This window comes from Pundamilia nyererei, unplaced genomic scaffold (genome assembly GCF_000239375.1).
Source record: "Pundamilia nyererei isolate P.nyererei 1_Seehausen unplaced genomic scaffold, PunNye1.0 scaffold00018, whole genome shotgun sequence".
Classification (NCBI taxonomy): Eukaryota; Metazoa; Chordata; class Actinopteri; order Cichliformes; family Cichlidae; genus Pundamilia; species Pundamilia nyererei.
Window position 1 is genome coordinate 2163749 of NW_005187419.1, and position 13002 is coordinate 2176750.

Genomic DNA, 13002 nt, shown 5'->3' on the forward strand with positions numbered 1-13002 from the left:
TATCAGCGAGTAAATAACAAAGCTGACGTAATGTTTAGAGTACCTTACCAAGAAATCTGGTGTGAAGTTTGAAATTAATAAATTGTTATTTAGCCAAGTTCTCAATCAACTATTGGAATCCAACTGCCACTACAGAATAAACCTGTTTTTCTCCACTGATGGTTCTTGTGTTTTATATGGCATTAATAATATTTGTGAATTGAGATTATGTCATGGTCTGCATAGATCATAGCTGAAGCAATCTTATTTTGCAGACCATACACTCTCACTCAACCATTCAATGCAAAATTAATTAAATTATTTTTAATTTTTTTCTATCACGTGAATTGTCACTGCTGTATTCAGCCACAAAATGTTTCCAGGGTTGGCTTAGAAGCCGCAAGTGAATGGGCAGCACCCCTGAGTGGTGATATGTCGTTACTACAACAAACACAAGACTGGCATTTCATGAGATATGGCCTTTTGGAGCCACAACCAAGCTTTTGACCTGTAGAATGATGTAACATATTCCTGAAACGTGTTAATCATATTTGACCAATCTTGGTCCAATCAACCTGGCATATAGCAATGACATTTTCAACAGACTGCTGAAAAATCTTGATATTTTTATTCATTGGTAGCATCATGGCAGATATATTTATGTCCATGTGACTCTTTAGCATTTAGCAACAATTCTGAAATTAATAATATACTGAGGGGCATGTAAGATTTTGTGTCATCGGTCAAAGCAAAGAAAGCCATTCTTTCACTATTAATTCATCTTTCATTTTGAACATGTGAAGATGCAAGGAGATGAGATAGTGAAAGTTGGTGAGTTTAACAATCTAAAGCAACAAACACTGCCCATTAGAGGTGAAGAAAAATGAGTAGGCAGGTTAGAGTGGGTGGAAATGAGTGACAGGTGATTTGTGACAGAAGGATAGCAACAAAGGTGAAAGGAAACATTTACAAGATGTTACTGTTTGGAGATGGTGGCACTTACAAAAAAGCATGAGGTTGAGCCGGGGGTGGCAGAACTGAAGATGCTAAGATATTCATTGGGTTGTAACCAGGATGGACAAAATTAGAAATGAGTATATCAGAAGGACAGCTTAGATTAAGTGGCTTGGATACAAAGTTAAAGAGGCAAGGATGTTTTGGACATATGTAGAAGAGGATTGTGGATACACTGGACAAACACTGAGGTGCCAGGCAGGAGGAGAACAGGAAGCCCACTGGAGAAGACTCAAGCAGTGAAGAAAGATATGCAGAGGATTAGTGTGACAGAGGAGGATGCTAGGGGTAGGGTTAAATGGCGGCAGATGATGTGGTGACCCCTAAATGAAGAAGCCAAAGGAAGATGAAGATCAGAATTTACTGTTCGACATTGGAGACATCACAAGGATCATTAAAATATTAGTAAAAACAAAAAAAGGATCCTTCTTTATGAACGCAGATTGTATCCCAAGCTTATTAAAAATATTATGCTAAACAAAATTTGTTACAAAATTTCACGCCATTTGAAAAGCACAAGTTTTATTGTCATTATACATAATTTTCATAAACACCATATCATTATATTATAATTATATTCAAATTAAGATAATTTTAGATGTTATTTATGACTAGATATAATAAAACCTTGATAAAAAATGTCGTGCTGCAGACTGGAGGGTCTAGCGTAACCCGCTGTCCTCATTGGTCAGAAAGCCACTGACAAAAAGTGGGAGGTTCCCGGAAAAATTGCTAACCGGAAGGGAAGGCCGGAGCCCAAGCAGAAGAAGAAGAAGGCAGCTGCTGCCGATGAGACCAGCGAAGGAAGAAAAAGTAATGTAAGTAAAACAACTTGAAATTAAGAGTCATGTTGGTGAAGAGCAATACTGAACGTGTGTTGGATTATTTTGTCGACAAACTGTTTACTGTAGTTTGATCTATTTTGTTATTATTATTTTTTTCTGCTTAGCATGTCAGCAAAGTCCGGGCTCAACCGAAATGCCTTATCAGACTGGATCGAGGGAAGCTACGAGCTGCCCTGTGGGACAAACATTCTAAATATTGAAAAAAAATAATAATAATGCCACGGCAGAGCCCTGAGATAGCTTAGAAAAATGTGACATCGTTTCATGCAAGCAAGTGGACGCAATAAGACGTCCCGGAGTTTCTCAAACGTCAGACAGCTGACGACACAGGGCCGAGAAAAGAAAAGTTGTCTAATGACGCTTTCGACTTTTGGCCGTAGCTGCTAACACAGCTAATGCTATCAGAAGTCAAGTTTCCTTGCCAAGAACATAGCTTTTGTTTTCTTTGTCAGTTTAGGCTAGCAAATGGGTGCTACTGCTAAGTAAGCAACAAGGTTGATTCTTTCACGTTGTGTAGTCAGCGTTCATTTTGTTAGCCAAGTGCTTAGTGGAACTCACAAGTTCCAGTCGTGTCGTCTACGTTTATGATAGCGGTTCCGTATCGCACCTAAATGTAACGTGCCGTTTTAGCCAAGACAGGTGCATTGTTGTTTGATAGTTATTTTATCGATTGTTTTGAATCAAACCTTAGCTTTACAGTTTAAGTTGCCTTATCATTGTGCTTAACCCGGCATCGACCGAGCAAAACTTCTCACGTACTTTGAAATATTAGTTGTAGATTAACTAACTTAATATGTTACGTTCCTGCCACCGGTTAAGTGTCTAATGACTGGTCTTATGTGCGATGTCTAGACTCAGTCGAGGCACATCATAGTCGTCTAATGTTCTCTAAATTAGATGTACTATCAAGGCAGCTGTAATCTCTTCACAATCTGGTGCTTTTTATTATCAGCTGCATTTGTGCATCACATTGTGTGACAGAGTAAATGTGCGTACATAGTCTCTTGCTTACCTCTGAAGTTGTATTTATGGCAGTGCCTTCTCATCATTAAAATGTCATTACTGCTGACTTTGTGGTGCAACATCCGCATATTGCAACGTTGGGGTTGTTATGTGCCTGCACGTGTGTCTTCTTGCATTTAACAGCAAATACTTTTTTTGTATGCTGTGTATCTTCACAGCTTATTTTTATGGCTTAATACAAGTAACAGAGCTTGGCCTTTGAGATAAAGGTGTGATTTACAGTTGCTTGCCTGAGCTCTCATGTTTATGGCATGTGGACCTTGTCCTTCTTAAACAGCCACTGTTTTTGACAACCCAGCCCTAAAATAAGGACTGCAAATTAGTTGAACACTAGTATGCAATACATTTGGGTGCTATGTTTTGGCATTGCCTTTAAAGTTGTAAGTAGTTGTAGTTAAACGGACAGCTGGACCTACTTAATGTCGCTCAATCAACTGGACTCAATTTTTGAGTAAATCTGTGTAAAGGATCAAATATCAAATCCCATTATTTAATAATTCACTTAAAATCACTTGAAGTCATAAAGTGGACAAAGTCTGTTTTAAACAGTTTGATGAGTTGAAAGGTCTCAGTTTGGGAAGCGCCAGTGATGCTTGTGGTGACTCTGCTGTTTGCTTTTCCTGTATTGTGTCACCACATTCCCATCTAAAATCACAATGCCAAACCAATTCTTTGTACCTATCTTGGATTCAGAACATTTCCTGTTTCTTTAGATTTCCCAAGAATGGTGCTGCTTTTCAATATTTGTTTACAACCTAGGACAAACTATCACCTTTGGCAGCAATAGATAGGCCTTTAATATATGCTCATGTGTACATGCAAATTTGGACACAGCCATCTGTACAAGCAGATGGGATTATGAGCTAAGACAAAAGTATGGTGATGCAGCCCCTCATCAGATACCATTTCTTCCATGACCCCACCCTTCAAATAAAGTGAACTGCACATGTCTCTGCTTGTCTTCGTAATTTCAGTGTTTTGGTGGCAGGTTGTTAATCTAGTTTATAAATTGAATGTGAAAGTGATTTTCTTTTTCTAAAATCTAGTCTGAAGTTTAAGGAAATCATCATACTGTCCAGGCAAACCAAAATTTATTAATTACAGAATGTCATTTTTAATTGTGTGACCAGGAATGGAGAATTAATCCTGTTATTTTCCTTCTGCAAATATGGTCTTTTGAGAAATGGTGTTAGGTGACAGCTTGTTTTCTGCATAAGAAGAGGCTCGATTACGCACTAGTACAACAATACAAAATCTTCAAATCTAGCAGTCACAAGAACACTTGGAAACTGATCATAGCAGCTGGTAACCTGATCTTTCTGCTTAATTTTTCATTATAACTAATGTTTAACGATACCTAGATTTTGTTCACGGAGCAAAAGCAATTAAAAAAATGTTTTCATTGCTTCTTTGACTGATTAAACGCATTTAATTTGTGCATGCATTCTCCAATTTAGATTGCAATAAACCACAATCGCTGCTAAGTTCTTGGATATTATGCCAGCAGCAGAACATACAGGGGCCACAATAAATATTTCACAGCCTCTCCCTCTCGTCTGTTGTTTTTTCCTGCCTTTTCTCCTCCCCCTCTGACCTATGTCCCACTGTCTCTCGTTCCCTGACCCACTTCCCTGTGGAGGTTTGCAGTACCCATTAGGGATGCCATCACAGCATCCATCAGATGCTGCTTAAGATGTGTGAAAGTCTCTATCAGTGTAACAAAGAGTCTCTGATTGCAAGCCTGTCAGCTGCTTCCAGCTTTGATGTTACTGTTGTGGCTCTCAGTCATTACTAAATCATCAATCCAGCAGCTAGGCTTTGTGGATAGAATTAGATTTTTAGTACTTTGTTTTCCCATTTATATATCCTCTTTTTATTAAAAAACAAAACAAAAAAAAAACTACGTCATGGTCCTTGGTTGAAGATGAATTTTTGCTACCAAAAGATGCCTAACTTGTGTGTGTATTATTTACGAATGCAGTGCTTTTGTCATCGTCAAAAGTTGAAATTCAGTATTAAATATTAAATACTATAAATAGTAGAAAATAATTTTCTTAAGGAATGTTGGTTGAATAGGTCTTAATTTCCCAGTATCATGGGAAAGTACCAGTACAGTTTATCTATTACTATGTAGCTTATTCCTAAGAACAGAAGAATTAACTTAATTAACTTAATTCTTCTGTTTTAAAAAGAAAAAGAAAAAAGAGGAAGAAACAACTCATTCACCTAGTGAGGAATGTTAATCTTATGAGTACAGACTGACTTTTCCAACTCTGCTGTGCTATAAAGGATTTCCTTTCTCTGTTAGGCTGTGAAGCAGAGCCGATCTACTAGTTAAGGAGCCCAGCGTAAACTTTAGGGTACTGCTAGAGATATCTACTGTACATGTATACAGCTGTAATCCCATGTAAGAGTTAACTGACTTTAATGCTTTAATGAAATTGGAAAATATTTATTTTACCATAACACATGTAATGCCTGTGTGTTATGGCCATCGTTTTTGTTTGCGTAACAGGAAACTGTAAAGGAACTGGTGTATTTTTTTTTAATAGCTCCTTATATCTGCAAATGCTAAATTAAACCAGTTCCTCCAAAAACATAATGGAAATGTGTTGGAGACAAGTTAGTCTTTTGACTGACTGTAGCTTGGTTGATTCACTGTCAAATAAAACATGCAATTTCTTAATATTTCATTGACAAAGCCATGATCTACAGTCACATGCTAAAGATTAAGCATAGCTCAGCAACAGGAGGGGGTGGAGCTGGCACAACCAAATCATTAGCCATGATGCCGCCTCTTGATTTTCCCTCATTCTTGAGCTATCCCCCTGTCTTTAAGGAAGAGTCCTCATACGTGGCTTGATTGTTCATCATGCTTCTGTGTTGAGCTAGCTGAGTCTATCCCAGGTTTTAATGTGCTCAGCAGTAAAATGTCTTCTGCAATCTTCACTTCCTGCTTTGAGCTCAGTTGTGTTTCCTGTCTTTTGACCAAGCAGAAGCTGGCTGACCTCATGTGTATCACCCAACTGACATGCACGCACACACACACACGCAGGCAAGGTTTCACTTACTAACAGTAGGCGAAATGAAAGGAACAAATTGGTGGTGTCCTGTTTACACATAAGCTACAGATTTTATTTTGTACCAATTTAAACTAACCACAAACCCCCGTTTGTTTTTGTTTGTTTTTTTTCAAAGGTTTCTTTTTATTGTTCTTACAGTCCTTGCAAAACAAAATTTGGCCAATAGCCACTGCTGGCATTCTTTTGTGGTCAATGCTTAACGTTTAATGAGTTTCTTCTTTTCTATGTAGATAACAGCCACGAATATATTAATGATGCATGACTATATCTTTGAGCTGTGGCTATTTTTGAAATCACAGGAACACTTTGAGTTGTATTGTATTTATATTTGTGCATTAGGCAAGTTGCGTTAACTGGTAGTTAAGCCAAAAAATTAAGCAAAAGTAAGAATTTCATCCTGTAATGCATGCTTCAGCCATTTAAATGTTTAATAACCTAACCTGTGAGAGCAAGTTGGAGGACACAATTTAAAATCAGAGACTAAGTGCTCTCCTTCAGCTCTTGTTTATAGTAAATAAAGTTAGGTTATAAACTCTATATCTCGAGGCCCAATGTGATGAGAGTTTTGGTGTCAACAACTTGGATTTTAAATTGTTTAATCATTTTGGGTTAAAGAAAAAGTGTTACTGCTTTCTTCAATAATCTTTCTTATGTCAAACCGCTTGCAGGAGCAAGGAGTTATTTTGTTTTGGGGGATTTGATGCTACTGGTGTTCACAGGTTTCACAATGACTGTGGTTGTTTTCAGTAGAAATCTGTTTTGTTTGGAGTAGAGCTTAACTAAATTTGTTGTGTTTTGCAGCTCCCCACTGGTGAGGCCTCCTCTTCTTCCAGTAAATCTGCCAACCAACCTAAACTTTCCTACATCCAGCTTAACTTCATCAGCTCCCCTATAGTAAGCCCAAGCCTGAAGTCAGCCATACACCCTCTTCCCCCAGCTCCTCCTTCTTTTTCCCAATTTTCAACACTGCAATATGGCAGGGCGAGGTGGACCAGCACGGACCAACGGCACCACAGCAAGCAGCAAGATCTGCCAGTTTAAGCTAGTGCTGTTGGGAGAGTCGGCAGTGGGCAAGTCCAGCCTGGTGCTGCGCTTTGTCAAAGGCCAGTTCCACGAGTACCAGGAGAGCACCATCGGAGGTGAGGGTTGTTTGTTTGTTTTCTTGCTTGATTTCCACAATTGTCTATTGTATTATTCTTTGACTTTCTGCTTTACTTACAGACATATGTAGCATCAAAGCTATATATGTCTTGTGTATGTACAGGTAAGCAGACTCTTAATGCGTGTTTGAAATTGTTCATCTACAGTGTAAAAGTAGACTTCACAAATAACTTCAAAAATTTTAAAACGTAATCATAAACAAATGTTTTTCTTTTTGTTCTGACTCTTAAAAAGTTTTAAACTTAGGTGCTCAAGCAGAAAAACATGTCCTTACTAGTTCAGAGAACTGCTTGCCTGCAGGTCTTAATCTTTTCCGTTACTAGAGTCTGTGCAGGAAGAGTCGTGCAACCAGTTCTTTGCAGCTAAGATGAGCCACCAAACTCCTCACATGTATATTTGATGATATTAAAATGTATTTGAGGTGATGGCTAAATATGTGTTTTTTTTCTCTACACTATGGGATGTTCTGCCTGAGCAAAATCATTGGTCCAGCTGGACAAACAATCACTGAGTTTAGATATTAATATATTTACTCTCCTACTAGAATTCCAGTGCTGAATACTCAGTACTCAGTACAGTAAAGTAAACAAACTAATGCATGTATTTGTAAGCAAGTAAGGAAATGATTAGCTGAAGAATGAAATGGAGACTGAATACCGATTAATGACTTTAAAAATGAAATTAATTGATAACAGTTTTTTGACAAATATAATGTAAGGAGGTGGTGCAAAGTATCTGTATTTGTTTCCTGGGTTGCAGCCATTCACATGCTTCTCAATGTTGGGTTTATATGGAGTTTCTTTACAGTTGTAAAAACTGTTAAGTATGTTGTGATTAGCAAGACCAAAAAGATGTTTCTGTATAATAACAAAGGCATGGAAAAATCATTCTTACCTTAATGACAAAGTTTGAGTTCAGTGAAAGTGAGGGAAAGCTTCTTCTTCAGTTCTTCATCTACCTATCTCAATATTATTGCTGCAACATTTATTACACCACCTCTCTGCTCATGTCTGGATCCAATATTTATGTATTATTGCAGTTTCTCACTTCTAATTAAAGTTGTTTGTATTGCAATTTTGTATCAGGTGAAAGCCCAGAGTAAACTGTGTTAAATCAGTGCTGAACAGTTGGTTCATTCGTTCTGTCTTTTCTTTTGGTCGTTTTTCCTTTTGCTTTGTGTAGAACCAACTTTCCCCATGTTTCCTGTATCAGGTTGCTTGTGAGTAATGTGGCTATAGGATGTAATGACAGGAAGCTCTGTGCTTGCACTCGCCAAAAGACTTGAAACGAGTCAGCATTTTTTATGTTTTTTTTCCCGAACTTGTGGTTGGTCAGCAGCATGCCTAGTCAAAGATTACAAAGCTTTAAAGTATGTGCTATGTGAGTGCTCAGTTTTCTCGGTCTTGTGACAGTTGGCTAATTAAATGGAGCTTTGTTTCTGTTCATAAACCATAGCATTTTGTTTGTACCTGGTAGCTTTTTTTGTTTTTTCTTGGGTTTTTTTTGCGTTATAGGTTTATCTCCATAGCTGGCATGTCCTCTGGAGTCTGAATTTATCAGCAAGTTTTAAACTTCTTTTCATTCAATGACTGATTTCCCTCATTATTTTAATGATATTGTGATTACAAAGCCAAGTTTAAATATGAAAGTCCACCCCTAGAGATGATGACTTTTCTGCTTTCTCTTAAGCCCCTCTTTGTCAAATATTGAATAATTTCTTTCTACTTCCTTTCCAGCTGCCTTCCTCACACAGACAGTATGTTTGGATGATACAACAGTTAAGTTTGAAATCTGGGACACTGCTGGACAAGAACGGTATCACAGCTTGGCACCCATGTACTACAGAGGAGCCCAGGCTGCCATTGTTGTCTATGATATCACCAACACAGTAAGTAACATGCGCTGTGACAGGACCGTGGACAGTCAAAAGTCGTACGTCATTTGTTTGCTGACCCTTGTCTTCTAGCCTGGGTTGATGATTGCTTAACAGCAATCAGACCTTTGGCCTTCCAATTTATTTATTTATTTATTTTTTCAGTAAAATGTAAAATGAAAAACCTGCAGCTGTGATTTAAATTTTAAAAGCACAGCAATATGTAATGATGCACATTCTTTTTTTTTTTTTTTTAAAGGATACATTCACACGTGCAAAGAACTGGGTGAAGGAGCTCCAGCGACAAGCCAGCCCGAATATTGTAATTGCAATTGCAGGAAACAAAGCAGACCTGGCAAACAAGAGAGCTGTAGATTTCCAGGTAATGAGGAAGTTCTGAGATCAATTGCTGAAGGTCGTGAAAGCTTCGGAAATTATTTAACAGACTACTGTGAATTCATACTGCTTTCATTTTTCTTTTTTTTAGGAAGCACAAGCATATGCCGATGACAACAGTTTGCTCTTCATGGAAACCTCAGCTAAGACTGCAATGAATGTCAATGAGATTTTTATGGCTATAGGTAAGTGTTAGACAGAGGGATAATAGCTTATTAAGTACTGAAGTGGAAAATAAATCAGCAACCATCCTGATGATAGGAATTCTAAAGTCTGGATTAAGTAATCATTTTCTTACAACGATGTGACGAAATGATGATAAATGTTAAGAATGCAAGGTGGCAAACTTTAGACTTCATTTTTATGCACTGCTCAGTCCATTGGCCAAAATAATCATTTCATACAAGGGGAAAAAAGGGGGATTGCCAGAAATCCTCATCAAAACATACTGCATAAGACCACTGATGGTCATTTCCCACGTAAATGTTAAATGTAATTGCTGAAGTTTGTAAAATGTGAATTTGTTGATTTTCTTCAGTTTGCATTACACTAAATTGGATAACTTTGGTGTTTGGACTGTTCAGAGGAAAAAAGGCTTTTTGCTGTTGAAACATTGACACCAAAAATAGATTGGGATATTTTCCTCTGTCCTACAGTGCTATTTATAAATCTAGACTTGTTTGTGAGAGTTGCACAGTTGCACAGTTCTGCTGATGTCAGCATCTATGCCTTCTCATAATAACTAATAAATAATAATAATTATTATTGAACCAGATGGCATTTGACTTGTTGTGGGCAAAGTAGAAAAAAACAAAACCCTTTGAATGCATCGTCTCGTTTAGAAATGATACCCCCCACACACTTGTGTACAATGACCTTAAAAATAACCCCTCTAAACCATGGTGTGGGCCTTCTGTTAGTATCGACCAACTAAATGAAATGCTCACTGACAAGAGATGCCTTTTAATATTTCCATCCTGTTACAAGTGTAAGCCTCTCATGGGTAAACAGGTGCCTACTTCTACAGTCTGGCACCTTTCATGCTTTGCAGGTGTAGTTCAGTAAAAGAAACTGACGCTGCAGGTCACATTTTCATTTCATTACCAGAAAAATTCTATCTGGAAAAATAGCCCTACATGTCAGGGGAATAATGTTTGAATTTGTTTCTTTTAAGTTATTAAAAAAAAAATCTTATTACTAATGAAAATAGCAGGTTGTTGGACGCTTACTGTCATGTTATTATAGTATAGGAATTAAGTCTTTGTACTTTGTACCACAAAACAGCCAAGAAGCTTCCGAAAAACGAGCCTCATGGTGCAGCAGGCGCGGGCGGACGAGCCAGAGGTGGCGTGGACCTGCAGGAAGCTGCACCACAGGGCAGAAGTGGCCAGTGCTGCGGGGGCAGCAACTAGCACAATGAATCGGCTGATGCAACCAATCTAAAGCTTCGATCAACCCGACCAGAAATTAGCCAGCTGTCAAACGACGTCCCATTGGTCAAACCAAACCACGGTCAGACCAACCACCCTATGAGCAACACGGCACCAATTAACTGTTTGGCAAATGAATCCACTGGCCAGTAAACTGCCAGACTCCACTGATGGTTTAAACTGGCGAACCAAGCAACAGATCAAGAAATCAACTTACTCATAGGGAATCATGTTTCATGCCAATCCATGACCTCTCGATTGATGATGGACCCTTGATGTCATCTTGGGGGGGGAAACGCATCCCATTCATGGAAGAAGGAAAAAACAAAGCTCATTACCAGTGGCACTTACTAGCGCCACTCATTTTTGTTTCTGTATTTGTGTAAAGGATTACAAAAAGTAATGCAACCAGAAGGAGTATAAGAAGACTCACTAGCCCTACCCTTTCTATTCTGCCCTCTTTCTTTCCCGTGCACCATAAATTTCTGAAGTTTTTCCGTCGTGGTCTTGAGACACGGTTAAAACTCAAATAGAGGTGCATGCAGCATCCTTCACTTTTCTGTCTTGTCCCTGGTCAGATTTTTGGAAAAAGGTTTCTACCAGGAGAAGAGGAATCGAAACATATTCCATCTTGATGGAGCTGTGTAGATTGAAATAAATCATCTTTATTATTATTTTTTTTTTCTGTTTCCTTTTGACACAAGCTGGTCAATATGATTTTAAAGCCTAGTCTTTCAGGTTTTACAATCATCCAACCATGTTATTAAACAATAAACAGTAACTAGTACTTTAATAACATTGTCACTTGTGTAATTTTTAGCATTAATGAAATGTCTTTGAATCATCTGTGTAAAATGGCAAATACATAAAGCAAGATTTGTTTTCGTGACCAAAATCACAATTGTGTACTGAAAACATATGACTGTATTTGTATCCGACTTTTCAAGTTTATAATCAAACAGTAGTTCTTGTCAAAACATTATCTTCCCAATCTCTACATGATGTTTTGTCAACCTTAATTATGTTGTGATTTTTCTTTTTTGTTTGTTTGTTTTTTTCTATGTCTTAATTTTTCTCTGAAGATCTATGGTATTAAATGCACTGGTTCTCTCTCATCATTTTGGTGAAATTAGATGTTATCCTCAGCTTCCTTTTTCTTTTCTCTCTCCTTATTTGTATTCTGCGCATCAGGGAGGGATTGCTTTTCAACACTGTTGTCATCATCCTGTTATGGCATCAAAGACTAGCACAACAGAACTTGCACGGCAGTCACTGCTGTTAGGTGAGCAGGGGGGAGGAGGAGGAGGAAGGAAAATGTAATTTTATGAATAAACAAGGCTAAGGTTATGTTTCTTTGTATGCCTGTTTAATCATTTTGTCCTATCTAATTAACTATCACACTGGATTTTTAAAAATCTATCTATATCAGCTTCTGCTAGTAATGACAGCTATGAGTTGTACTGTTGTGGCTTGTAAATGATTTTATCCCACTGCCCCACAAGAGTTTAAAAGACATGTATTATCTGTAGCTGGCCACAAATTGGCTTTGGCATTACTTTTACTAACTCTCTATATTTCCCGATTCCTTTCCTGTTTCTTTTCTCTCCGGGCTATTGTCTACATATCCTGAGATTTCCTAAAGATTAGATTTCTGTTTAAACTGGCTTTGCTTTCTTGGCTGTTAACACATGCTCACTAGAGTTTCCTGGACAATACCAAGTATAATAATCCCTTAGCTAATCTAAGTGCATCTGAAGAGATCCGTAAAGTAGAGAGGTAATTGTTCAGTTAGCGCTAAATACAGGTTTACTGTTAGGTTTTTGTTTGTTCCTGTTATCCCCCAGGTGTTTTGTGAAAAGGTGAATCCTTTGTGCCAACCAAGGTTGCAAAGTGGTTTGAAGAAATTTTAGACACATAAATCGTAGGCATCTCATCCAAACAAACAAGCTCCAGATAAACTTAAATATATAATTATATAAAGATGTGGACAAAATTATGAGCCTTTAAGCTTTTTTTTTTTTTTTTTTTTGCAAAACCTTCCCAAGTGCTCTTTTACAAAGCAAGGGATTTTCAATGTAATATTTCTAAATGGGCTAGTTTTCTTTATAGGCATAAATGATTTCTATTTGCACACAAGGACATAATTATTTTTTTAAGTTATAAGTTGCCTATTGAAAAACTGACCTTTTTAATGACCC

The 13002-nt window shown here is 37.7% G+C and overlaps 1 protein-coding gene across 1 annotated transcript; it reads left to right on the plus strand.

Moving 5' to 3' along the window:
• The first annotated feature begins 1712 nt into the window (after nt 1-1712).
• On the plus strand, nt 1713-12151 carry rab5c (RAB5C, member RAS oncogene family). The gene is made up of 6 exons (XM_005726085.1): nt 1713-1811; nt 6746-7083; nt 8842-8993; nt 9238-9360; nt 9466-9559; nt 10659-12151. The coding sequence occupies exons 2-6, from the start codon at nt 6918-6920 to the stop codon at nt 10784-10786; spliced, it is 663 nt and encodes a 220-aa protein (XP_005726142.1). The 5' UTR covers nt 1713-1811; nt 6746-6917; the 3' UTR covers nt 10787-12151.
• The last annotated feature ends 851 nt before the right edge of the window (nt 12152-13002 follow it).